This window comes from Ictalurus punctatus, chromosome 2, assembly GCF_001660625.3.
Source record: "Ictalurus punctatus breed USDA103 chromosome 2, Coco_2.0, whole genome shotgun sequence".
In the NCBI taxonomy this organism is placed as follows: Eukaryota; Metazoa; Chordata; class Actinopteri; order Siluriformes; family Ictaluridae; genus Ictalurus; species Ictalurus punctatus.
In genome coordinates, this window is record NC_030417.2 from 4,297,238 (window position 1) to 4,324,126 (window position 26,889).

Genomic DNA, 26,889 nt, shown 5'->3' on the forward strand with positions numbered 1-26,889 from the left:
CCACCCACACGAGATAACATATAACCCAGCCAACAGGCAGCACCTAAACACAAAAGAAATACATAGCTGTTTGCAACATCTCTTAAACTTTAAGGTGCACTGGTTAGAATCAGCTCACTACGTGTATGTCCTAAATGATGATAAATTCTCACATACATCACATTAGGTACAATTTTCAAATTATGGCTAAACACATGGCCATTTCTAGCTATAAACTGTTGGTTGCTTCGGGACTCTGAGCCAGTCTAATGCATCCATCTAATGCATCTAATGCATCCATCCATCCACCCAACCATCCATTCATCCAACCTACTATCCATCCATTCAACCATCCATCCAACTATCCATCCACCCAACCATTCATCCTACTATCCATCCAACCATCCATCCATCCTACTACCCATCCATCCAACCTTCCATCATCCATCCTACTATCCACCCAACCATCCATCCATTCTACTATCCATCCAACCATCCATCCTACCATCCATCCATCCAACCATTCTCTTTGGGACTCAAACACCAGGGTGCCCCAATAAAAAATTCTTATAACTCAATCTGAACCGGTCCTCCTTTGACCTCTCTCATCAACAAGGCGTTTCTGCCAGAGAACTGTCTCTCACTTGATGTTTGTTGTTTATTGCAGCATTCTGGGTAAACTCTAAACTCTTCTGTAGGAAAATCCCAGTAGCTGAACAGTTTCTGAAATACACACACCAGCCCATAGTCTTAACAAATATACCACTGTCAAAGTCACAGAGATCACATTTTTTCATTATATTGCATTATGCTGCTGATACATGATTGGCTGACAGAATAATTGCAAGAATTGTTGTTTTTGCAAGGATTGGTGTTTCTCACGTGTTGTATTTCCTCTAAGCTGCCACCTTAGCTCCAGCCACTTGATAAGAAACAGCACCTCCAGTAGAACAACGATGAGCACAATCCATCAATCCTCCATACTGCTTAATCTACACAGGGTCACTGGGGATCCTATTCCAGGGAAAACGCACTCGGGGCACAAGGCAGGGGACATCACAGGGCACAATTGCACCCCCATTCACACACTACAGACGATTTGGAACGTGGAACCCGGAGGAAACCCCCTAAGCATGGGGAGAACGTGCAAGCTCCACGCACACACAGGGCGGAGACGGGATTCGAACCAACCCCGGAATTGTGAGACAAACATGCTAACCACTAAGCCACCGTTCCCTGCACAACATTTCATTTCCATAATTACTTTTAATACGCAGTTCAGTTTGAGTTACAGGAATTTATAAATGTGTCATTCATCAAGTAAAATAAATGTCGTGCATTAAGCAATCTGTAATTACTGGCAATTTGACAGGACGTGCTGTTTTAGGAAAACCAAACACCTTCACATCCCTGTCGTTGGCTATTTTCCCATAACAGCATGCCCCCATCGTGTTTGTTCCTTATATAATTATACAGTCTTTGAAAATGTGCACCGTAAATTGGATAGCTGATGAAACTGTCGCTATATCAGTAACCTCCTGCTTCATAACGATCTACAAACCTGCCTCACTTTATACATTAGATGCTGGTATAGCGGAATGGAGGTAAATAACGTGTTCCCCATTTAAACGATGGGTTGTTGGCTAGTTGTGAAACCAATGCTCATCAACGACTCAGCCATGAGAGACACATACGACTTGCGATTTAAATTAGAGAGGAGGTTGAAGAACATGAAGAAATCTCCCTCAGCAGTTTGATCAAAAATCAAGTGGAGAAATCTGATCTTTGAAAAAGTCAAATCAGACTTTATGGTGCAGCGTGTGGCATCTGAGCAGTGAAAAGTCCTTTTGCCGTGTCAAGACTTTTAAATGGTCCCTCTTTATATTAAATTGTTCCTCCATTATATGAAGTACATCCATTTATTTGAGATTTCAGACTGAGTAGCACAAGTCTTTGCAAATTTACCGTGGTTTTGGCAAATTTTGGCAAATTGAGTCGCGTTACTTGCTTCGTTCATTTACATCTAAAAGCTGACTAATTGTCTTTCGAATCCATTAAGATGCGCTGTGATGGTTTGATGTTCAAACCCCTGCATTCCCTAGCTGTGAGGATTCACAAGTAGACAGACCAGTAGATGAGGTTGAAAAAGATGTAGGCTCCAGGAAAGATCATGCGCGAGTACGTATCAATGGCATGAGTGTTCTGGATGATTCGGAAGCCACGGAGGCCTTTCTTCTTGGTACCCGTGGACTCGTTGTCGACGGCGAGGTGCACCACCATGCGCTCATGTTTATCGTTCAGCTCCTCGGGACCGTTCGGTGCTCGGCTGTAACCGGCCAGGCTGTTGCTATCTGCCTCGCTGTACGTCCCGTCCACCATCATGCTCTTGCCATGAGGCAGGCCACACGTACAAGACAGAGACTGCTAAAGCACAAACAACAAAAATAAGGGACTTAGTCAGTTTGATTTTAAGAGTCTTTTGTTCTGTTTGAATAGGTTTTTTTTTTTATTCATATGTATGTATATATTAGGGATTTGTTCAAATAATTTTGACCTTTATGTGAAAGGACTTTGTAAACCTGAAGTAAAAAGGTGACATTCGTTAAATGGGGACTAAAGAGTAAATGGAGACCTGATGTCTGGCCTTTTCTCTGAATTTGCGTTCTTTTCCATCTTTTACAGTAGTCAGGTAGTTGACAGCTGCGTACTCGAGGACAGAGAGGAAGACAAAGACGAAGCTGACCCACAAGTAGATGTCTACGGCTTTGATGTAGGACACTCGGGGCATGGACGCATTTACACCTGTGATGATAGTGGACATGGTGAGCACTGTGGTGATGCCTGAGGAAATAAACAAACAAACAAACAAAAACCCAAAGTATTATTTTACAATAGTTATTATACCATAGCTCTGACAATAAGTCCAGCTATGGGTTTATCTTAATGTGCTCCATCTAATATACTAATGTTTCTATAGTAACATCTAATCCAAAGACTTTTAATCCTAGCCTAATAATATATGGATTTCCCATATGGAAACAGAGATGGTTATTTAACATTTATGACATCACCAGTGTCTGCAGTACTTTTAAACAGCAAGTTTTCCATCAGTAGAAACACAGGATATTGCGTTTTCTGGTTTCTTGGTAATATAACAAGCTGAAGAGTTTTTTTTACTAACATTAAGACAGAGAAAAAAAAGAGAGGCTGGTGAGGGAGCAGCTTGTTTATAGCTGCTGTAATATAAGTGATAACAGGAACTAACTGACGATATTTATTAATAACAAAAAGTACGACTAAGCCAATGCTTCGGTGCTCACCAAAGTCCCACAGGCCACACCAGACATACAGGCACTTAGAACTGGTCGTTATGACCTTGTTGCAAACCCCAGTTCCAACATCAGCCCACAACCTTTTCAGGTCTGAACCAGGAATTTTATTCCCTTCTGGACATAGGCACGATCTAAAAACTAGACCCCACTGCTCAGAACAAGGGGCTCTACTCAAAGTGTTATTCAAAGTAAAAGAAAAAGATGATAGTTTTCGTCCTATTCTGGATTTGAGAGGACTGACTTGGGTTCTAAAAGTCCTCCCCTTTCGTATGTTGACGTTCTCAGACGTTGTTTATAGAGTGGAGTGGCTGGGCCCTATGAGGGGCGATTTGTGTCCTTATGGTGTTATCTAAACCGCATGGCAGCTATTCACTAATTGGACCAGCTATTCATCTGTCACAGTGCAAAGCCATGATGCTCCTGTCTATGTAAACACTGAGCGACGGAAGTCATCACTGCAGCCTGCGAACAGGTTCCTTTTGACCTTGTGGCATAGGTTTATCCAGAAGTTAAACACCATTCAGAACTGCCACTGACCCAGCAGGGACTTGGTGAGTAGCTTACAATAGTCAATGTGATGCTACTCATAGTGTGGGTAATTCACTGTCATAATATGACTTTGTGGTAAAAGTCTGTGTGTGCACACACAGGAGAATATCCAGGTATTAAATACCACCACTGACAGTTATTCGCGGTTCACAGACCACAGCTGCATTCGTAACAAGTGTTCTGTGTGCTTATTTATTGCAGCTGAGGTGTGGTGCAGAAGTAAGGCAATTTGTGAGATGAGACTTACAAATATTACATCAGCGTTGGGTAATCTATTTGCTGGAGTGCTAGAGGGTGTGGAATTGTTTCTGACAAGCCTATGTACATAGAAGTGCTTGAGTGAAATACCTTCTACATACAGTATGTGGTTACAGCTTTAATACTGTACAGACACTTTCTAAATGCAGAGTCAACATTATGTGTGGAGTTTCAAACATTCCACCTCAGCATCGGCACAGACGGGCTCCCGAGTGGCGCAACAGAAAAGCATTGTGGGAGATTGAACTAGAGAGGGTGGGAATTGGGAGAATATCAAGAGGGGGGGGGGGGGGACCTTCCCAGATGGGCCAAGGTTGAAGATAAATAAATGACGACTGAATGATAGTTTGCATTATGTGTCAAGTCGATTTTGCTAGATTTCCACTGACACCTTAAACATAACCGTAAGAAATATCTTTCTCATGAGGAGAAAATCATTAGGGTCTTATACAAAGTAAGAGACTTACACTTAAGGATTTATCTCATAAACGAATACCTTACCAAAAAGAATAATTTGGAAGTGACAACGAAAGCATTTAGTAAACTGCACCAAGTGATCCAAGTATCCCGTACCTAAGGACACTCTGGCAGGGACAGCGCGGCGGTCGATCCAGAAGGACACCCAGGACAGCATGACCATCAGAGTAGCAGGAAAGTAGGTCTGCAGCAGGAAGAAGAAAATGTGACGTCTCAGGGTGAAGTTGATGTACAGGCGGTTGTACCAACCTGCAAGAAGAGAATGATCAAACCAAAACAGCAACATATCAGTATGTTTTATTTACATCCTGTTCACTGGGACTCACAATAACAGTTACGACTCCGAGATCATGACCAAAGCTTTTTTTTAATACCTGTCCAGCAAAATAGTCTCCATCCCTAATAATACTGCTAACATTACAACTCTATCTCTTTATCCGTACGAACAAAATGATATTGAACTCCCTAGCAGTGACAGAACAGCTTACCGTCAAGCAAATCAAACCTGGACTGAACTAGATCTTCAAATGTGGCGATTGATGCTGACTAAAAATAATTCCAGACAAAAATGATTCCCCTAGAATAAATCGTTCACTGTTTTTGAAGTGTAACATAAAAAGAAACTTGGGGAAATGTTTGAGAATGGTTTTGAAGCGTGCTGACAAAGTAGCAAGGATGGATAAATCACTACCCTGTTAAAAGTAGATTTAGTGCCTGGACTATTAGTTTTTATGATTCAACCACCAGAAAAAGAAAAAGAAACGAAATGACTTTGGGATAGCAAAGGTTTTTATTTGCTGCATTTAAACATAATGTGTTTCACGGTGCTGTGACTCAAGTCGTTAACTATATAAAATACTAGATTAGATCTAGTGGTGGCTCTTTATCTTATTTTTCTAGTGGTGGCTCAGTGGTTAAAGGCTCTGGGTTACTGATCAGAAGGTCAGAAGCTCGAGTCCCAAGACTATCCAAGCTACCACTGCTGGGCCCTTGGACACGGCCCTCAACTGCTCAGTTGTATAAATGAGAGAAATATAAGTCTCTCTGGATAAGGGCATCTGCCAAATTCCATAAATGTAAATGTAAATATAAATGTATCTAGATTAAATTACAAGTCAACATGCAGGGATGGCAGACGATTTTTTTCAAAATTCAAGACCCTGAACAAAATAAAGTAAGGTTCAAAGCCATCTTTATGCTAACCCAATACACTGTCACTTGGCAGTTCGGGGTTTATCCTCCATTGGCCATTTTGCAGAAGCTGCCACAGTTAGCTTTCAGAACGGCGAAGATGAAAATGTGAAAATTCATAGTAGAATAAGATAGAATAGAATAAAACACCGCACACTTTCAGATCATGTTCCCAAATCACAGCCTCGACCGACGTGCATGCCTCTACACAGTAAAATCCACAGTGTTGAATTAACACCTAGTGATTATTCATGTCCAACTGGACACGAATGAACACTGAAAGAGTTCATTCAACACTCTAGGTGTTAATTCAACACTAGGGATTTTGCTGTGTAGGAACTTGGGGCTGTCACAGAAATTCTCATGAACAAACATGTCCACTGTGGAGTCGGTGGACGTCCCTCCATCTTGGCTTTCATTATTTATTAGTGTTTTCACACAAGACAGTTGTGCCGAATGAAAATAGACGACCATTAGGTTTACCTTTGGGATACTCATTTCAACATACTGTGATTTGGGACAGATTAATTAATTCTAATCTGAGATACTATTTAGGACAGATAGTAGGCGAATTGGGACGCAGCAATGATGTTCGCCCTCACACTACAGGATGTTGAGTCAGAAATATTGAACATGTTTAATAATTAAGGCTGAACTCATGACAGTGGGCTGTGAGCAGATTGGAGGACTTGAGTCTTAATTATTCTCTAAAACCACCCAGGTATAAAACAGTACCTGTACTACTATAGAAGGCCAGTCTGGAGGTGGTGTGGAACTTCTGAATGAGGAACTGAGAGAGAGAAATCTTATCGTCTATGCTCAGGGATTCATCTCCACTCTTCCAGTAAAGCATGAGATCCTCATCCGTGTAGGCATCTGCACACAACAAACACAAGTCTATATTTAGTCAGTTATATTAAACGTACGTACAGGATGTACAAGCATTCATAAGTATTCTGGGCTTATTCAGATTGTATGAGAAAAGTATACGAATATGAAAGTATAAATTGGTAACATACAACTTTCCAACTCCAGTGTGCAGGTTTGTGTGTCGAGAGGGAAGCGACTGAAGTCCATGTTACACGCTGCGGTTACCGTCACTCTGCATGATAAAATCACAAACACAATTTTATGCAGAGATGACAAAACAGGACACAAGTGAGCATATGAAGGGTAAAGGACTTGCTGAAGGAGACAACAGCAGCATCTTGGACACGCTGGGATTTAAACTCACAACCTTCTGATCATGGTGCGGCTGTGGATCAGGTGGTAGAGCGGGTTGTCCACTAATCATAGGGTTGGCGGTTCGATTTCCAGCCCACATGACTACACATACCGAAGTGTCCTTGGGAAAGACACTGAACCCCAAGTTGCTCCCGATGGCAACTTAGCGCCTTGCATGGCAGCTCTGCTACCATTGGTGTGTGAGTGAGTGTGTGTGTGTGTGTGTGTGTGTGTGTGTGTGTGTGTGTGTGTGTGTGTGTGTGTGTGTGTGTGTGAATGGGTGAATGAGACACAGTGTAAAGTGTTTTGGATAAAAGCGCTATATAAGTGCAGACCATTTACCATTTACCATTAGCCCAATGCCTTCACCACTGTAATACCACTCACTCAAAACATCTCACTCTACGTTATAGGTCATTACATCCAGTCTGAAAGGTCAGACTCCAGTATAGTTTGGTGATTTTCCTACTTCAAATATCTTAAACTTATGTTAGAGTGGGTAAACTGCCCAGGACTGTGGTTCTCCAGGACTGGCGTCAAACAGTAATGTTTCCTTGATTACATTGACCATGGAAATGATCTTAACATTGGTCATTCACTTTTTGAGAAGAACCATCAGCACGTTTCTTGGTTCGGCGGAACATTTCCTCACCTGAGGCTGTACAAAACGTGTCCATCAGGATAAACCCTGAGCATGATGTTGTCCGTGGTGGTGTCATGGATGAAGGAGCGTTTGGAGTGGACGAAAAATACATCTGGAACCCAGATCTTTTTCACCAGACGCCCATCAAAAGTCATGCTCTTATTGGTGGTGCTGGGGAACGACAGGCGCTCGTCCTTCCAGTAATGCCTCAGGTAAAGGGTCATAGTGAAGTCCTGGGAGAGGAGTAATAGATTTTACTGATTGAGCATATCACAGCAAAAATGATGAGGTCAGAGCACTACTGTTATTCTGCCACTTGATCACCATTTAGCCATTTTCCCCGTTCGAATTTAGAGTTAAGTTGAGGCTTTGGCTGAGTGAAGTTCAGTCAAGTGAAAGTCACTGAAGGAGAGAGCGTAGAAGAAAGACAGATCTCTTAAAATCCCTGAATAATCCACTAATCCATTCCAGAGGATGCATGGCCTAAAATTGTTCTCATTTTTTTCTCTGTTTCATGCATGATTCCTGTTAGTCCCTTCAACTGAAACCCTGGGTTAAACCAGGTCATACCCTCAAAACAAACAGGAATTTGACACTTTAATACCCTGCTGCCATTTAATTTCCACATAATGTCCACTGCATCAGAGGATCCTAACATCTCCCAACAATTTCCTTTTTCTGTTACTGGGAACACAATTAGTAAAAGTGACACTGGCCAAACCATGGGAATGTGGAACAATTTTAAAGCATTTCTTCTGTGCATGTGCTACTGCATTCCTACAACTGTGTAACATTAGTATCTGTTGGCATCAGTGTAGTAGATCTGAGATTAGAGACTCTCTGGCCATGGGCAGATGGGGGATTCTGGTTAATTCCTTCCTCCATCACTGGGCAAACCCTATATGCGATCTGCTTGGATGACTCATTCTTCTTTCTTTCCTCCTTACTATATTACATAACAGCAAATCCCCATGACCACTAAAACAGTGGCACCAATTCAGTAAAGACTAACGATGCGTATTCTGGATTCTATGTTTCATAAAAAAGCTACCAGGAACAAATAGAAATGTGCAGAACTGCTAAACTAGGTCAGGCTAGAGTACAATAGTGCTTGAAAGTTTGTGAACCCTTTCGAATTTTCTATATATCTGCATGAATATGATCTAGAATATCATCAGATTTTCACACAAGTCCTAAAAGTAGACAAAGAGATCCCAGTTAAAGAAATGAGGCAAAAATATTCTAAATATGTGAGCCTTTGCTTTCAGTATCTGGCGTGAAGTATACCAGCGATTTTCTAAAGGAAAATTCCAGGACACCTGTTCGTGAACTGAATCTTAAGAGAACGTGAGTCATGCAGCAAGACAACGTCCCTAAACACACACGTCATTTTACCAAAGAACGGTTAAAGAAGAATAAAGTTAATGTTTTGGAATGGACAAGTCAAAGTCCTGACCTTAATCCAATAGAAATGTTGTGGAAGGACCTGAAGCGAGCAGGAAACCCACCAACATCCCAAAGTTTAGCTGCAGTTATTGCTGCACAAGGGGGTCACACCATATACTGAAACCAAAGGTTCACATACTTTTGCCACTCACAGACACGTAATATTGGATCATTTTCCTCAATAAATAAAGCACCAGGAACAATATTTTTGCCTCGTTTGTTTAAACGGGTTCTCTTTATCTACTTTTAGAACTTGTGTGAAACTCTAATGACGTTCTCGATCATATTTATGCAGAAATCTAGAAAATTCTAAAAGGGTTCACAAACTTTCAGGCACCACTGTATATAAACTGTCTAGCAACAGCAACTGCCTGCTTTACTGTGTTTCGCAGTAGTGTGGCAGTAACTGAGATGTTTTCAAATGAATGTAGCTTTTCCAGTAACTAGTTTATCAAATCGCGGTGTGGAGCGACAAAACATGCTAGCTACAGTAGATATTTCCAGAAATGAACTGAACCAAGAATAGTGGAGAGCGCCGTCTCTGTGCCCGTTACTTTTTTGGTGAGTTTATATAAGTAACATTGTTTTTTTCTTACTAAGAGCGGTTCAAGAGTTTTGTAAGAGTAGCCCAACCCTGATTACACAAAGATAATGAAATCTTTTGCAGTCTAACTAATGGCACACAGATTGCCTTAATGATTTTTTTTTTAAAATCCTAGTTTGAGTTTGAGTGCTGTCAGCTCACCATGTCCACTTCTGAGATGCTGTCCAAGCTCTCCACCTGCACATCAACACCCACAGGAACTGCTGGACCTGGAGACCAAAAGAAGGAACCAAAAAAGTTATTGAACACTGAATTCTCCAAACAACTCAGCAGTCGTTAAGGTTCCGAATGGCATCTTAAAGGGTTATTTTGTTCTTATGCGGAAACGTATAAAGGAATTTCTATGTATAACCACACAAGAGAGGTTTTTTCCTGTTCATAAAAAGTAGAACTACTAGAGAAAGCTAGAAATGTTTGTAAAACTATTCAAAAAACCCTTCAAGAGACATTTTTCTAAAATGTGTAGGGCTGAAAATATCTGATAACATAAACAAGACGGAACAAGACTGGTGTTCACTCGAGGCTGCCACAGGGGAAACAACTGATCTTAATTTTGGCTAAGTATGTTAGCACATTCGTCTCGCACCTACGGGGCTGCGGGTTTGAATCCTGTAGTTTTCATGTTCTCCCTGTGCTTAACGGGGGTTTCCTCCGGTTTCCTCCCCCAATCCAAAGACACATGTAGGTGGATTGGAATTTCCAAATTGCCCATAATGTGCGTGTGATTGTGCCCTGTGATGGGTTGGCACCCAATCCAGGGTGTCCCAAATTCCCTGGGATAGGCTCCAGGCTCCCCGCAACACTGTGTAGGATAAGCAGTATAAAAAACGGATGGATGGATGTCCTTGGAGAGATGGGACATACAGTAAATTGACCTAAATCCAAACGTGGCACATGATGGACAAAGTATAATGACCAGTTTCCCACCTCAAGGCCCTGACAGCTTTTCATCCTTGAAGGACTCATGAAAAGTCTACTCTACAGCAGGAGAATTACATCGGGATGTCCGTCTGTGATCTAAAACTCCAAAGAATTTCAATCACCATCCATGTAGTGACTTGAATAAATATTTGAAAATGTGTATTTCCTGTTTTGTTTTTGTTTTTTTTAACCAATCCCATTGAAATGCTGTGGGGAAACATGAAGGAATCTATTCCAGAAGACTAATCTACTGCAATATTTGGCTTTTCCTCCGCACACTACTGATCCTCAGCTGCAGAAAATGGTTGGTTGAGTTTACTAAGGAACTCCCTGTATTTCATCACTACATTACAGCCTGTTGTATTTCTTCCAATTGATTCAGGTTTAAATTTGACCTTTTGGCGAACAAGTGAATCAGACTCAAACATATGCTAGCTTACAATATATTAGTACATGGGCTATTGACCTCTCATCCCTCATGCCATTGTGGCAGCTTTATGAAACTATAATACAAAGGGATGCAAAGCCTATCATTAGTCTCTCTGTTAGCTAGAAGCAATACCATTATCTCTCTGCCCTGTTCCAGCTATGTGCTTACGTGTCCCACGCTGACACCATATGTCACCGGTCAGCTCTCATGATCTGGCATGATTTGCTTGTCTGTCGTGTTCCGAGATCATCTACTTGCCTCGCTCCTAATTGTTAAGGTCAGGATCTGGATGAATCACAGGTCACCAGCCACTAATGACGAGAAGCTTGAATCAATTCACAGAGCCCATTCTTTCAGACGGTCTCTTTCAACGAAACAAATGTCCAATTCACTTTCTCCCGGGGGCATATAAAACGTCCAAATTGTACCACGTTAATACATGTTTAATCGTCTTCAGTATGCACAGCTCACTAGCAGAGAACTAAGTGATGGCATTTCACTCCGAGATCTTCAAGCCAATCACAGGGGATCTTGTAAATATTTGTTTTGTTTCTTTGCCTCGAGTCAGCTTTTAGAAATGTCTGACGACGATGCCGGTCAGAGTCGATCGTGTCATTCGTTCAAAGGAATCAATTCACAAGAACAATTTGTTCGTGAATAAGACATAGCTACCTGCCATCTGATAAGAGACGTGAACTAACCACGTCTGGTTTGAACTTGAATCACTGCCTGAAGTGCAAAATCTGGATTAGAGCAGTGGATTGGGTTTGTTATTCATGAGAAGATTTATTTCCCTCCACAGTAATTACGCCGGAAATCCATCTGCTGTTTCTGTCGAAGGGGGATGATTTCAGGGTTCACAAACTTTCAAGCACCACTGTAGATACTATAGGCTGTTTCAATATCATTTTCCTGACAAGTTTGCATGGGCCAAATGGAACAAGGCAGTGGGCTGTGCTACAACAAGGCAGAGCACTGTGACAGACAGCAAAATTATTCAAGGTAGTGCATATAACCACAGGATATTATCCCCTATTAAATCTATTCCTGGCAACCACAGAGTTGAAATTTCAAGATTAAAATACCAGCATATTTGGTTTTATTGGTGTACAGGAAGCAAAACTCTGAACAGTACGCTTTAAAGACTTTCGGTAAAGTTCTAGGCGTTAAGTGGCACAGTAAAAATCCATTAGTTGGTTGTCTCAGCAGCAGAGTTTTAAGATAAATAGCGCTTTAAAATGAGGCTGCTTTTCAGATGCACTTAAAATTGCTGTCTTAAAACCACTACTCAAGAAACACCATCTGGACCATTCTGTGATCAGTAAGTCAGACCAATATCCAATCTGGATGTACGTGGTGAAAGTCTGGATAAAAAAAACTCCATTAACAAAGGCATATCAATAACCTCAGACAGAATATAGATGAGAACAAACGGTCAGTTCATGTCCTTTTGGACCTCAGTGCTGCTGTTAAAACTGTAAGCCACAATATACTGTTAGACAGACTTGAAAACAGGATTGTGCTGCCCGATTTAAACATATTTAACAATATTCTGTTACCTTGCTGTGAATTTGTATCTGGAACATATCGCATTTGCTGTGGCGTACCTCATGGATGTATCCTCGGGCCCTTGTTGTTGTTCTTATATGTACGAAGGCTGCGTCAGCTTCCAAAAACAGCTTTACATTGCTACTTATTCATCTTGAGAACTAAATGTTCTGTGGTTTGAGATCGGTCTAGACCTGTTTAAAACGTGAAATATATTAGGCTTATGCAATTTTTTGGACTGCTTGGGATTTACATTTTTATTAACCATGCTTGAAGCCATTAGGACTGATGTTTGGAAATGGAATTCAGGCTGAATATATAACAACGACCAAAACGAAAAGTAATTGCTAGCCTAACTTCTATGTAATCAAAGATGGATCCATTAGGCATTATGGTTATATTTTTCAGTCAGAGAATGAGAAAATGTGCGGAACATCGAACTGCCTGTGTTTCTATGCATCTTGGCCTGTCCTAGACACAACGGATCTATGCTGTGGACAAGCACGAGCTGCATTTCCCATGGGTTTTCTGGTCCACACTGCGGTTCAGGCTCATTTAACAGCTATGAGCATAGGTCAGCGGTCAAGTGATTGTCATGTGTTAATCCAGACGTTCATCAGAAACCTCGACCACTCTAATCTCTGAGTATGAGTATTGGTGGTGATGGAAAACAGAGCTGGGAAAACAGATGGTGAGAACGACCTTCCTTTCGTATCCTGACTGACAGGACGGTCAACACACGTATAGATGTTTACTTAAGACAATAAAAGCACACAGAAACTGTCATTTTACTGTTAAAATAAGATTAAAAAAAAAAAAACTAATTAAAACTGTCAGCTTCAGTAAAAGAAAATGTATGCAAATACTTTGTCTAATTTAAATATAATTCATATAACTTCAAGGCCAGGCCCAATCAGGTACTTGCTCAGGAAAAATTTTTCTTCCAAATAGGAAATGTGCTAATATCACATCACATCACATCACATCACTCTGAAGAATAGTATTACAAATCTAAGTGTCTTAGTAACGTGTTTGGCCACTACAACCTGCCAGAACAGCTTCTATGCATTGATTCTACACGTTTCTGGAACCTCTGGAAGCAGGAACATCCATCCATTTTCCATACCACTTATCCTACACAGGGTTGCGGTGTAGCCTGGAGCCTATCTCAGGGTTTTCGGTGCACAAGGCGGGAGACACCCTGGACAGTGTGCCAACCCATCGCAGGGCACACACATTCACACACTATGGACAATTTGGAAACACATGAACTAGGGGAGGAAACCGGAGTACCCAGAGAAAACCCCCCCAAAGCACAGGGAGAACATGCACACTCCTAGCACGCAGGAGGGATTCAAACCTCCAACACTGGCCACTGTGCCCCCAGGCAGAACATCATTCTTCCAGAAGCTATTCCTCAGGTGATGTTTTGATGATGGTGGAGGGTCTAAGTGGCACTCCAAATTCTCCCCTCACAAAGCAGTTCAATAGGGTTGTGCACTAGTGAGTATAAAGAACAAAGCATATGATTTACAGTACATCTCATCGACACAATACATCATGATCCATCAATGGGGGTGGAAGGAACCACCCCCATGAGGATAGAAATGTTTCATCGTAGATGAAAGGTGTTGAGTCAGATTTGCAGTGATGCTTCAGTCTAAGAGGATAAGTGAATCCAAACCATGCCAGCAAAAAATAAACGTCCTCTACAGCATCATCGAGCCACAGGTTTTCCTATAATTTGTCTGCACATGACCGGTTGCTCCAGGTACTCTGGTCTCCTCCCCCGGTCCAAAGACATGCATGGTAGGCTGATTGGCACGTCCAAAGTATCCGTAGTGTGTGAAAGTGTATGTGAGTGTGCCCTGCGATGGATTGGTACCCTGTCCAGGGTGTACCCCGCCTTGTGCCCGATGCTCCCTGGGATAGGCTCCAGGTTCCCCGTGACTCTGAAGGATTAGCGGTGTAGGAAATGGATGGATGACTGATGGCATAAATGTCATAGTACCTCACTATAGCTCAGAAATCCATCATGGGTTTTCACCTGGATACCCGAGTGATGGTGACTTTGCTGGAAGGTATCCAGCCATAAGAAGGAGTGAAATAGAACCAGATTTTCTGTCCTTGTCCAAGTGAAACACAGTTTGTTAAACAGTTTTATGATGGTCTTGGACCAAGTGCTTGTTAGACATTTGCCTTTTCAGCTGGCCTTTGAACAGACTCTGCTAGCTAGGCTTGTGCGATGTGGATTTTTTAATATGGTTCAAACAAAAGTGTGTGAATATTTCATTCTCCTCACTGTATTCCAAAATGCAGAATCTGACGCCAGCAGGGGATTCTAAATACACTGACAGTGCTTGTGGGCAGTATCTGAATACGGTTTAAACGCCATGCTGTGAGCTTAAGCGACTCCTACTCTGCTCTACTCTATTTTTTAAAAAAAGCCTTAGGTATCTATTACATGCAATAGCTGCAAAGTGCTTCCTCTCTTTTGATCATCCCCACTTAGTCTGTATTCAGAATAAGGTTACTCATATACATTATAGCAGTGATTCCCAGCCCTAATCCTGGAGTATGTGATAACATACAGTAGCGGACGTAAGTGTACATACGCCTTGCAAAATAAGGGGGTCATAAAAATTGCATTTTGTTTTATTTAGTGCTGCCCTGAATAAGCTATTTCACATAGCAGATGTATACATATAGTCAAGACACAATAATAACTGAATTTACACAAATGAACCAGTTCAAAAGTTTACACACGCTCGATTCTTAACGCTATGTGTCGTTACCTGGATGATCAACGAGTGTGTTTATGTTTTGTGAGAGTTATTTATGAGTCCCTTGTTTGTCCTGAGCAGTTAAACTGCCCCACTGTTCTACAGAAAAATCCTCCAGATCCTACACATTCTGTGCTTTTACAGCATATTCTACATGTTTGACCCCTTTCCAACAGCGATTATATGATGAGATTCATCTTTTCACACTGAGGACGACTGAAGGACTCGTACACGACTATTACAAAAAGTGCAAACGTTCACTGATGCTCAAGAAGGCAACACGATACATTAAGAACCGGAGAGAAGGGGGGGGGGGGGGGGGGGTAAACTTTTGAACAGGGTGACCGTTGTAAACTGTTATTACTTTTGTCTTCTGGGAAACATAAATATCTCAGGTAAATATCTTACGTAGCTTCTGAAGGGCAGTACTAAATGAAAACGATAGGTTCTTTTAACAAAGTAATATTTGGCTGAGAGGCAGCACTCTGCCGGAAGACATTTTTAGAAGCCATACAGAAATATATTTACTTGCTTTTTTTCCTGTGGAATGGGTTTAAAGCCAAGTTTCTTCCTGTTTCCTGTCACAATCATTTGAGTAAAGCTGAACTTGAGGTTTTCTCCCTATTGAATATAATTGCACCTTATCTGTGCAGAGCGTTTTTCATTTGCTCAGCCTCTTTGCACATTCAGTACACGAGTAAAACTTTCGAAAGGACGCATTTGCTGTAGTCTCTTTGTCTCCTATGTATGTCTGCCTCTATCCATCCATCCATCTTCTATACCGCTTATCCTTCTTCAGGGATGTCTGCCTCCATTTGTGTTAATTTGCACTTACCTATTGGAATTTACCACCTACACATTAATCATTCACAACTCCGCAGCTATCACATCGGCGCTACGCACTGCAGCGTGGTTTAATTTGAACCAAACCTGCTCTTTGTGATAAGCATATGCCAAAAATGCTTAGGGACAACAGAGATTTCACTCCAAAGGAATTTAGGAGGCTTCTAGTGTTTTCTCTTCCTCATGGCAGGAACCCTCGCTGAGAGGAGATCAGCTTCCTCTGCTAGCTCTGAGCTTCTCTGCACGTCTTTATTAAAAAGACAGGAAAAGAGCCGAGCGTGAAAGCCGTAACCAAAGCAGAGCACACACTTTCAAAAGTCATTCTGTCACCAAGAGGTTTTTTTTTAATAATGTTAGAAGAAAAAGAGACAGTCAAGAGCCACACACTTTGCTATCTGCATATGGATGTCAAATACTAGGAGAGTGAGAGAGAGAGAGAGAGAGAGAGAGAGAGGATCTGAATGCATCGGATCCTTCCTTCCACAATTTGTCTGTTACTGATGGTAAACATTTTCCTGTCTTCCCAGAAGATAATGATAATGAATCTTTATTGATCACATATACATATGCGCAGTGAAATTCTTTTCTTCGCATACCCCAGCATGCCAGGAAGCTGGGGTCAATGCGCAGGGTCAGCCATGATACAGCACCCTTGGAGCAGAGAGGGTTAAATGCCTTGCTCAAGAGCCCAAGATGTACATTTATTCAGCTCCATACAAATGTGTTACGTACTGACTTCACTAGTCACACTCAATTGCACATTAAATTCTTACAAGCCAGTGTGCACACAACTACTGCACTCTACACTATACTTATCCATCTAGCTGCCTACTAGGAATATACACTGATTAGCCATAACATTAAAACCACCTGCTTAATATTGTGTAGGTCCCCTTTGTGCCACCAAAACAGCTCTGACATGTCAAGGCATGGACTCTACAAGACCCCTGAAGGTGTGCTGTGGTATCTGGTGGCAAGATTTTATCAGCTGATCCTTTAAGTCCTGTGAGTTGTGAAGTGGGGCTTCCATGGTCACTTGTTTGTCCAGCACATCCCACAGATGCTCGATTGGATTGAGATCTGGGGAATTTGAGATCGGGGGAATCGGTTTGAGCTCTGGGGCAGTGTGGCAGGGCGTATTATCCTGCTGAAAGAGGCCACTGTGATTAGAGAATACCGTTACCATGAAGGGGTGTACTGGGTCTCCAACAATGTTTAGTTAGGTGTGTGACGTCGGACCGGAGGTACACGCCAAAAACAGGAAGAACGCTCCTGGTGCGACTGCCGCTGGGGTGCTGAAAGGACAGTTCCATTTCAGCACCCCTAGTGTTTTGGACAGTATCAGTGTGTGGACCGGAAGACGGGGCGGTCCAACCCACACACAGCTGGTGATCACTAATTGCAGCGACTGCTCTATACCATCCAGGAGACAGCGGCAGAATGTGAAGGGGCACGCCGGGAGAAGCAAGGTGAGCGGTCTTCGTCTAACAAATGGCTAACTGTGTGGCTTTTTGGTGAAGTTTTTCTTGAACTTTTTCCAGAAGACTCCGCCGACAAGGACGAGAACGCTCTCCAGCTGCTCCCTCTGCGGAGGCTTTTCCCGCTTCAGAGCCCCGACCCAGTCATCACAATTTGGCCCCTGTCAAAGCTGCTCAGATCCTTACACCTGCCCATTTTTCCTGCTTCCAACACATCAACTTCGAGAACTGACTTTTCACTTGCTGCCTATTATATCCCTCCCCATACAAGGTGCCATTATAATGAGATAATCAATGTTACTCATTTCACCTGTCAGCGGTTTTAATGTTATGGCTGATCGGTGTATATTCTACTATACTACTTTATAGTATCTTCAAGCAATGTGGAGGTAGCATTGTCACCTCATAGTGCCAAGGTCTCAAACCTGAGCTCAGGCTACTGTCTCTAAGGAGTGTGTTTCCTTCCACCTCCCAAAAAACATGACCGTGGGTGGATTAGCTGTGCTAAATCGGCCCTCGTTATGAATGTATGTGTGCATGGTGCCCTGCACTGCATTGGCCTCCCTTCATGGGTGAATTCCCACCTCGCACTCTTACTGAAGAAGAGTGAAGGAATGAATGCTATCTTATGACTACTCAGTGCCATATACCAGAATTATACACTGGAACAATAACTCCAATACCATACTTGTACAGTTTGACGTATACATATTGTATATAATATAGGCAACACAAAATATCTCAAATATTTTTCCTTTCACTTGCCACTATGTAAAATCTGTATAAACTGTGATGTAGCAATGAATAGAAATAGCAAGAGTCGGATTAAAATGTGATTAAATTGCTAATAGTGTCAGTTTAGATCCTATTATGTGACAGTTTGCATATAAAAATGCCCTTTCTGATACTCTCGCAAAACACAACAAGCTGTAGCAGGTGCATTCGATTTGTATCATAATGTCCTGCATTTAAGAACTAAAACGTTCCAACATGATTAGTGTTTCCACTGGCTACACTAATGTGAATATTCTGAAGAGGCTCAATGCTATAATATGGGGGTGTGAACACAAAAATGTGCAGTGATTGAGAAATTTGAACAAAATACACGCACCTCATCATTTATGCCTCCATCACCTTGTACAACATTTTCTCTTAATTCATTCATCAGCTTTATACCCAGCAAAGCATTTCTACCTCATCAAAGAGATTCCACATCATCAAAGTCTTCCAACTTCATCAAAGAGTTTCTACCTCAGAAATGTGTTTCTACGTCATCAAAGACATTGTACCTCAGGAATGTGTTTCTACCTCAGAAATGTGCTTCTACCTCATCAAAGAGATTCTACCTCAGGAATGTGTTTCTACCTCAACAAAGAGTTTCTACCACATCAAAGAGTTTCTACTTCAGGAATGTGTTTCTACCTCAGGAATGTGTTTCTACCTCATCAAAGAGTTTCTACCTCAGGAATGTATTTCTACCTCAGGAATGTGTTTCTACCTCTGGAATGTGTTTCTACCTCTGGAATGTGTTTCTACCTCATCAAAGACATTCTACCTCAGGAATGTGTTTCTACCTCATCAAAGAGTTTCTACCTCAGAAATGTGCTTCTACCTCAGAAATGTGTTTCTACGTCATCAAAGACATTCTACCTCAGGAATGTGTTTCTACCTCAGAAATGTGATTCTACCTCATCAAAGAGTTTCTACCTCAGGAATGTGCTTCTACCTCATCAAAGAGATTCTACCTCAGGAATGTGCTTCTACCTCATCAAAGAGTTTCTAACTCAGAAATGTGTTTCTACCTCAGAAATGTGTTTCTACGTCATCAAAGACATTCTACCTCAGGAATGTGTTTCTACCTCAGGAATGTGTTTCTACCTCATCAAAGTGTTTCTACCTCATAAAAGCATTTCTACCTCATCAAAGAGTTTCTATCTATTAACATTTTTCTACCTCATCAAAATGTTTCTACATCATCAAAGAGGTTCTACCTCATCAAAGACTTTCTACATAATCAAAGAGTTTCTATCCAAGGAATGTGTTTCTGCCTTATTAAAGCATTTCTACCTCATCAAAGTATTTCATCCTCATCAAATGTTTCTACCTCATCAAATCATTTCTACATCAAAGCATTTCTACATCAAAGCATTTCTACATCAAAGCATTTCTGCCTCAGGAAAGGGTTTTTACCTCAGGAATGTGTTTCTGCCTTATTAAAGCATTTCTACCTGGGTAGTTGAATATAGGCAACTTTTCCCCAATTTTCAATTGCACTGCTGGCACATGATTGGCTGATTGGATAATTGCATGAATGTGCAAGTGTGCAGGTGCTCCAAAGAAAGTGGATAGTGAGTTTATAGCTACTAACTATATCTTTCCTGTAAGGAATGAAGGTGCATTGCCAGCAACACTTCTATTCTATTCTATTATAGCCCATAGCCAGTCTCATTCACAAACAGCCAGTGTAGCTACTGTACATCTACATTTTATTCAAATGAAGCCGAATCATGATGAATTTAAAATAATAAAAATCTATTGAAAAAAATGAACTCCGAGCATTAATTTTATCCACTAATTACCACAATCCTACTGGACACTATTACTGAATAATAAACTTAACAAGTTTCCACCCTACCTGCAAATGCTGGCCTCATGGTGAAATCGTGATCCTCCACCCGCAGCAAATTGTTTGTTTTCACTTTTCTTGTCTTGGTTCCATCGACCACCTTTTTGGACAGCGTGCTGTAAGACATTATCTGCCGTTAATTACGTCAACACACTGAGATTAACGGCAGTGTTTTACTCACCCTAGAATAAACGATACACAAGTAACAATTGTTAGTTCAGTTAACTGAAACTGCCAACCCAGGAGTTGTTTGGATGGTTATGGTTTCTTACCTTTAAGGGTGCTAGATTAGATTAGAGAAGTGTAAATGCAAAACCTTTATAATATGGAAAGTATGAATATGCCTTTTTATATTTACACTGATACCAAAAAATTGCTCAGAGAACTGAAGTGCTCTCACACACACAACAGCTTCTCTGTACATTCAATTCACTGCTCCACACTCATGAATCCCTCTGTGTACACACAATTCACAGCACCATGTGCTTGTTTTTAATATACGGGGCCCTCCACTAATACTGGCACCCTCGGTAAATAAGAGCAAAGGAGGCTGTGAAAAATCGTCTTTATTGTTTAACCTTTTGATCTTTTGTTCAAAGAAATCACAAAAATGGTCTGCTTTCATGGATATCAAACAACTGCAAACACACCACAGGTTTATATTCAAAAATCTTTTGTTAAATATAGGTGTGCAGCAATTACTGGCACCCTTGTAGTCAATAATTTGTGCCTTACTCCCTTTGCCAAGATAACAGCTCTGAGTCTTCTCCTGTAATGCCTGATGAGGTTGGAGAATACATGGCGAGGGATCTGAGAGCGTTCCTCCATACAGAATCTCTCCAGATCCTTCACATTTCCAGGTCCACGCTGATGGACTCTCCTCTTCAGTTCACCCCACAGGTTTTCTATGGGTTCAGGGCAAGGGACTGGGATGGTCAAGGCAGGACCTTGATTTTGTGGTCAGTAAACCATTTCTGTGTTGATTTTGATGTATGTTTTGGATCATTGTCCTGCTGGAAGATCCAACCATGGCCCATTTGAAGCTTTCTGGCAGAGGCAGTCAGGTTTCATTTAATATCTGTTGATATTTGATAGAGTCCATGATGTCATGTATCCTAACAAAATGTCCAGGTCCTCTGGCAGAAAAACAGCCCCAAAACATTAAAGATCCTCCACCATATTTAACCGTGGGCATGAGGGACTTTTCCATATGGCTACCTCTCTGTGTGCTAAAACCACCTCTGGTGTTTATTGCAAAAAAAGCTCTGTTTCGGTTTCATCTGACCATAGAACCCGATCCCATTTGAAGTTCCAGTAGTGTCTGGCAAACTGAAGACGCTCCTGTTTGTTTTTGTATGAGAGTAGAGGCTTTTTTGTTTTCTTGAAACCCTTCCAAACAACTTGTGGTGATGTAGGTGACTTCAGATTGTAGTTTTGGAGACTTTCTGACCCCAAGATGCAACTAACTTCTGCAATTCTCCAGCTGGAGATTCTTGTCCACTCGAACCGTCCTCTTCACAGTGCGTTGAGACGATATAGACACACGTCCAATTCCAGGTCGATTCATAACATTTCCAGTTGACTGGAACTTCTTAATTATTGCCCTGATGGTGGAAATGGGCATTTTCAATGCTTCTGCCATTTTCTTTTATCCACTTCCCATTTTGTGAAGCTCAACAACCTTTTGCTGCACATCACAGCTACATTCCTTAATCTTACCCATTGTTATGAATGACTAAGGGAATTTGGCCTGTGTGTTACCTCATATTTATACCCCTGTGAAACAAGAAGTCATGGTTGAACAATTTCCTGTTCCTAGTCACCCAGGTGTACTTAACAAACGTAAATAACAATGGAAAAATACTTCAAATATATTTTTCTCATATGAATTCATAGGGGTGTCAGTAATTGTTGCACACCTATATTTAACAAAGATTTTTTAAATATATAAACCTGTGTTGTTTAACCCCTACGGCTATGTAGATTAACTCTGATGATGATGTACTTAGGTCACTCTTCGTGCTTGAAGAAATTAATGCAAAATCAATGAAACTCTGCAGGAGGAGCTTGCAATTATTCAAATTTACCGCAGAATTGGGCCAAGACACGTCATGTGACGTCATCACAACATGGATTCAGCCAAAGCCCTCTTTGATTCACGTGCGTCGAACATGAGTACAGATAAAAGGTCTCGTTTACCAACAAGCATCAATTTAGTGCGATTGAAAATTTACCAATTCAAGTAGTTTTCTGCAACAAAAAAAAAAAAAGGCACAAAAAACTCAGCAAATTGCATCACACATTTTTAAGAGCTTGCAGCACAGTCGGGCATTTTTGGCCGCAACAAGCACAAAAATCTCTGCGAAATCCTTTCCGGACTGATTATTAGGTAATAATAATGGGTGAATGGACGAGAATAATAATAATGATAATAATAATAAGCAGCTTTATCATCAACAGCATGTCCTGATCTCCACGGTCCCTTCAGCAAGTGGTGTTTAGTTCATTTCTCTGTGCTCATCAGAATAATAAACATACTAGTTATTATGAGGGATATGTATAATTTTGTATAATCCCTCATACCGTGTTAAATATTGCGATATTACATGGTACCGTTTGTAAACAAATACCAAACAGATATGGCTCTGACAAAATTGGGCGGTTTGACATGTAAAAACAGAGGCTTTAAAATAAATAAATAAATAAATAAATAAATAAATAAATAAATAAATAACATATCAGATATCAGATAGGAAAGAAGTTTTTTGTGTGTTACGTTCTATAAATACTGAAATAGCAATACATTTCCAGATCACAAAAGTTTCCCCTATCAGAACAGGTTAAACAGTGCTTAATGTACTACTACTACTACTAATAATAATATTAATAATAACAGTAATAAAACAGTACGTACGGTCCGTGTTTATGAGTTTCCAGGTTTGCAGACCACCTGCGTTTCCTGCTCTTCTGCTTCTCACACTCGACAACCAGAATCAGACAGAAAATGAGAAACAGCAGGTTGGTAATGTAAGGCATGATGCGGGTTAGATGAGGAATCCGCCTCTGTGTGTGAACTCTCCGTCCTCAGCATGGTAATGTTCCCATTCCGCACTCCGTACTAACGTGCATCTCTCTCTGTCCATAAGAGGGAGTGTTTGCTTGCGTGTGTGTGCGCACCAGTGAGTCGCTTCCCGCTGTTTCCCGTCCTGCGCTCTGATTGGCTCCCTGCGCCGCTGAACCGTACAGAGAGAGGGAGAGTGAGAGGAAGAGAGGGAGAGAGGGATGGAGAGAGAGAGAGAGAGAGAGAGAGAGAGAGAGAGAGAGAGAGCAGCTCAAGCTCCCCGGTCCCTCAGTGATGTGCGTGCAGAGGACACAGGGTGCGAGGACACAGCGTGCACAATTTTACCACACAAAAGCCAAAAGAACACTTTTTTTCCCCCCAAGGGGTGTTTGATTGACTGACAACACCAAGGACTAGAGCTTGGACTTACTTTACATAACACCAACTCCATTACTTTGTCCCAATTATAGTCAGACTGTTGCTGCCAGCCATCTTTATATACATCCATTCATCTATCCATTTTCCATAACGCTTATCCGAAACAGGATCATGGGGAGCCTGGAGCCTATCCCAGGGAACTCGGGGACACAAGGCCCTTATCTGGACAGGGTGCCAACCCAACACAAGGCACAATCACACCCCCATTCACACACTACGAACACTAGATACCAATCATCCTACAACTCATGTCTTCGATATGGGGAAGGAAACGGAGGAAACCCCCGAGGTACAGGGAGAACATGCAAGCTGGAGACAGGAATTGAGCCCCCCCAACCCTGGAAGTGTGAAGCAAACGTGCTAATGTCCTGCCCTGACTTCCTGTTTCAGTGGAAGTTACGTCAACACATCGAATAGCGCTGCGCGTTTCAAGGCACTTCACAGGGACTTTAAGTTTACATTTAAAAGCATTAGTGTCAGTTTATGCATTGTATTACCCAACTGAGAGGACATTTTTTGGTCTTCAAAACAGGTTTTTGGATGAATTTAAGGAAACTATCCTATATTAGTTATCACTTTTGCACACACTCAGGAGCACGAGCAGGACACGAATGCCCCCCCCCCGAATCCCAGGGAACTCGGGGCATGAGGCAAGGGACAATCCGCCTACAACACATATTTTCGGACTGGGCGAGGAAACCAGAGTACCTGTAGGAAACCCCTAAAGAATGCAGGGTGGAGGTGGGAATTGAACCCCCAACCCTGGAGGTGTGAGGCAAACGTGCTAACCACTAAGACGCACTTCACCCCTACGAATACATCCGTTCGTACCCAGCTTGATAAATGAGGCCCATTGTACATGGTGAGGATAATTCGAAAGTTATTGTTCTCTGACCAATTAGATTCGAGAATTCCACAGTGCGTGGGATAAAAATGAATTTAGACCCATTTAGATGCGACAATGAAGTTCTAATCTTGCGAGATTGTGTTTTGTGAAAATATCAAGGTCCATAATTAGCATCTCCCCCACTGTTAGCGGAAAGTATTTGTTTTTTTAGCAGAACGTAATCAGACTTTCTGAATTATGAGTTAATCAGGAAGGGATTAGTTTACTCTCTTTTAAATAAGCACCGGTATGTAGCGAGGCAGAACAGGCCACCTTCTTCTTCTTCTTCTTCTTCTTCTTCTTCTTCTTCTTTTCAGTGCACACTATGCAGAAGACTTTAATTCCATGGGGAAATGTGATTGATTCCAAGAAATCACTGAAGCTTGCAAAATTGTAGATCCTTCTTGGAACAACTTGGGGAAAAGTGCTTTTCAGAACAGCACCCTTTGTCCCAATATCATATTCAGCACAAAAAAAAAGAGGGGGGGGGAAGAAAAAAAAAAAAAAAAAAAAAAAAAAAAAAAAAAAAGACACAATTACTTTCCCCATTTTAATCAGCCTCTGGGTAAAAATCAGTATAGTAGCTTTTACAACACGCAACTCGGATTTAAACCCGAGCCGTTTTAAATGCAGCGTATAAACTAGCGTAAAACTTTTAAAAGCGCTATTACAATTAAAAGCACCACACGTAAACCGACAGGCTGGAAAGACTTACGCAGTCTGTCAGAACCCTCACTAAGGGGCACTTCAGCAACCGTGTGTTTGCGCAGGTCGTTATTTAAGAGCATAGACTTCTGCAAGAGCTTGTCTAAATCTGATACACTTTAATGAACTTCGTGGTAACTTTGGCGAACATTAGATGGGGTGCAATTCAACGTGACAATATTTTGTACCTGACCAAAAGTGCATGCATCAGAAGCCTTGTGAGGCTCAAAAAGTCCTTTAAAATGATTACAGGTCATAACAACATATATTAACGTTTCTAAACCGGATTTATAGTTAAAAAAAAAAATAAAGAAAGAAAGAAAAATCCCTATCTATAGGAATGCAATATTGCTGACCACCAAGTCTTCCTTTCGTTTCAAGGTTTCGTCCTCCTCGAAGGTCTGCTGATCGTGTGCGTGCCCTGTAACAGAGGGTACGGCTCTCTCAGCTTGGCAACCAATGACGGAAAGCTTTGGCTGGAAAACACAATACCCAGTTTGTCTCATATCTATCATTATATTCATTAGTAGAAAGTGACTGGCTTGCATTAGAAAACAAAAACAAAACACCCCCTCCCCCCAGGTCTAGAAATCAAGGCTAATATTTCACAATCGTAGTCAGAGATCAGATCAAGATCATATTCTAGTGACACTTATTAGGCTTGTGGTCGCTTTAACAATTTAATCGTCCCTACGTGATATTACACACACATATATATAACAGTTTGTGTAGCAGCTCCATAGTTGCAAAAATCTTGGAGTTGTCAATCAAAAATGCACCAGCCAAGCAGTAAAACAGTAGACGAGTCAATAGATCAGAATTAGGTGGAGATTTTTACGCGATTGTGGCGGCCAAAAACGCTTGGGTTTTTTTTTTTTTTTTTCAAAATTTGAGTTTTTTTGGGTGCGTTTTATTGATTTATTGCAGAAAATGACTTGAATTAGCGAAATTGCACAAAATTGCGTTCCGCAGTGAGGTTTGTTGGTAAACGAGAACTTTCAGCTGTACTCGATTAAACTTGAATCGAAGCGCGCTTCGGCTGGATGCGCGTCGTGATGACGTCACGACGCGTCTCGGCCCAAATCTGCGGAAAACCCGTGCGGATTTTGAAATATTGCAAGCTCCTCCTCGGAAATAGTGCGGAGTATCCTTGCTTTTGCCTTCAAAATCCTGCAGGGACTGACCGATATACGAATCTTGAATAATTTGCGCACGCGTTTTGAACTCTCCAGTATTAGCCGACATCACCTGGAAGCCCCGCCCCTTCGCCCATTCTCACATGCTTGAGAATGTTTTTGAGTACGTGGATGTGAAATGTAATTATTAATGCATGTTTGATCTAGCCAACATTCGACAAGTATATAGTTACCATCACTTAACTGTCGTAATAAGGGTTGCCAGCAAAACATTTCAGGCATAAACGGCCCCTTCGTTTTTTGTGGAAAAGAGGGGGAAAAAAAAAAAAAA

General features: G+C 41.5%; 1 protein-coding gene across 2 annotated transcripts; it reads right to left on the reverse strand.

The window, feature by feature from the left end:
* Nucleotides 1-26,840, reverse strand: gabrr2b (gamma-aminobutyric acid type A receptor subunit rho2b). 2 transcript variants are annotated; one of them, XM_047160724.2, is made up of 9 exons: nucleotides 23,247-26,840; nucleotides 20,342-20,448; nucleotides 9,845-9,912; nucleotides 7,663-7,886; nucleotides 6,806-6,888; nucleotides 6,522-6,662; nucleotides 4,692-4,844; nucleotides 2,612-2,820; nucleotides 1-2,400 (listed from the first exon to the last, which is right to left on the reverse strand). In XM_047160724.2, exons 1-9 carry the CDS (start codon nucleotides 23,366-23,368, stop codon nucleotides 2,092-2,094), a joined length of 1,416 nt encoding a protein of 471 aa, XP_047016680.1. In that variant the 5' UTR covers nucleotides 23,369-26,840; the 3' UTR covers nucleotides 1-2,091. The 2 variants fall into 2 exon arrangements, with proteins under 2 accessions (XP_047016680.1, XP_047016677.1); XM_047160721.2 differs by having other exon boundaries at nucleotides 1-2,403.
* Nucleotides 26,841-26,889: the final 49 nt, after the last annotated feature.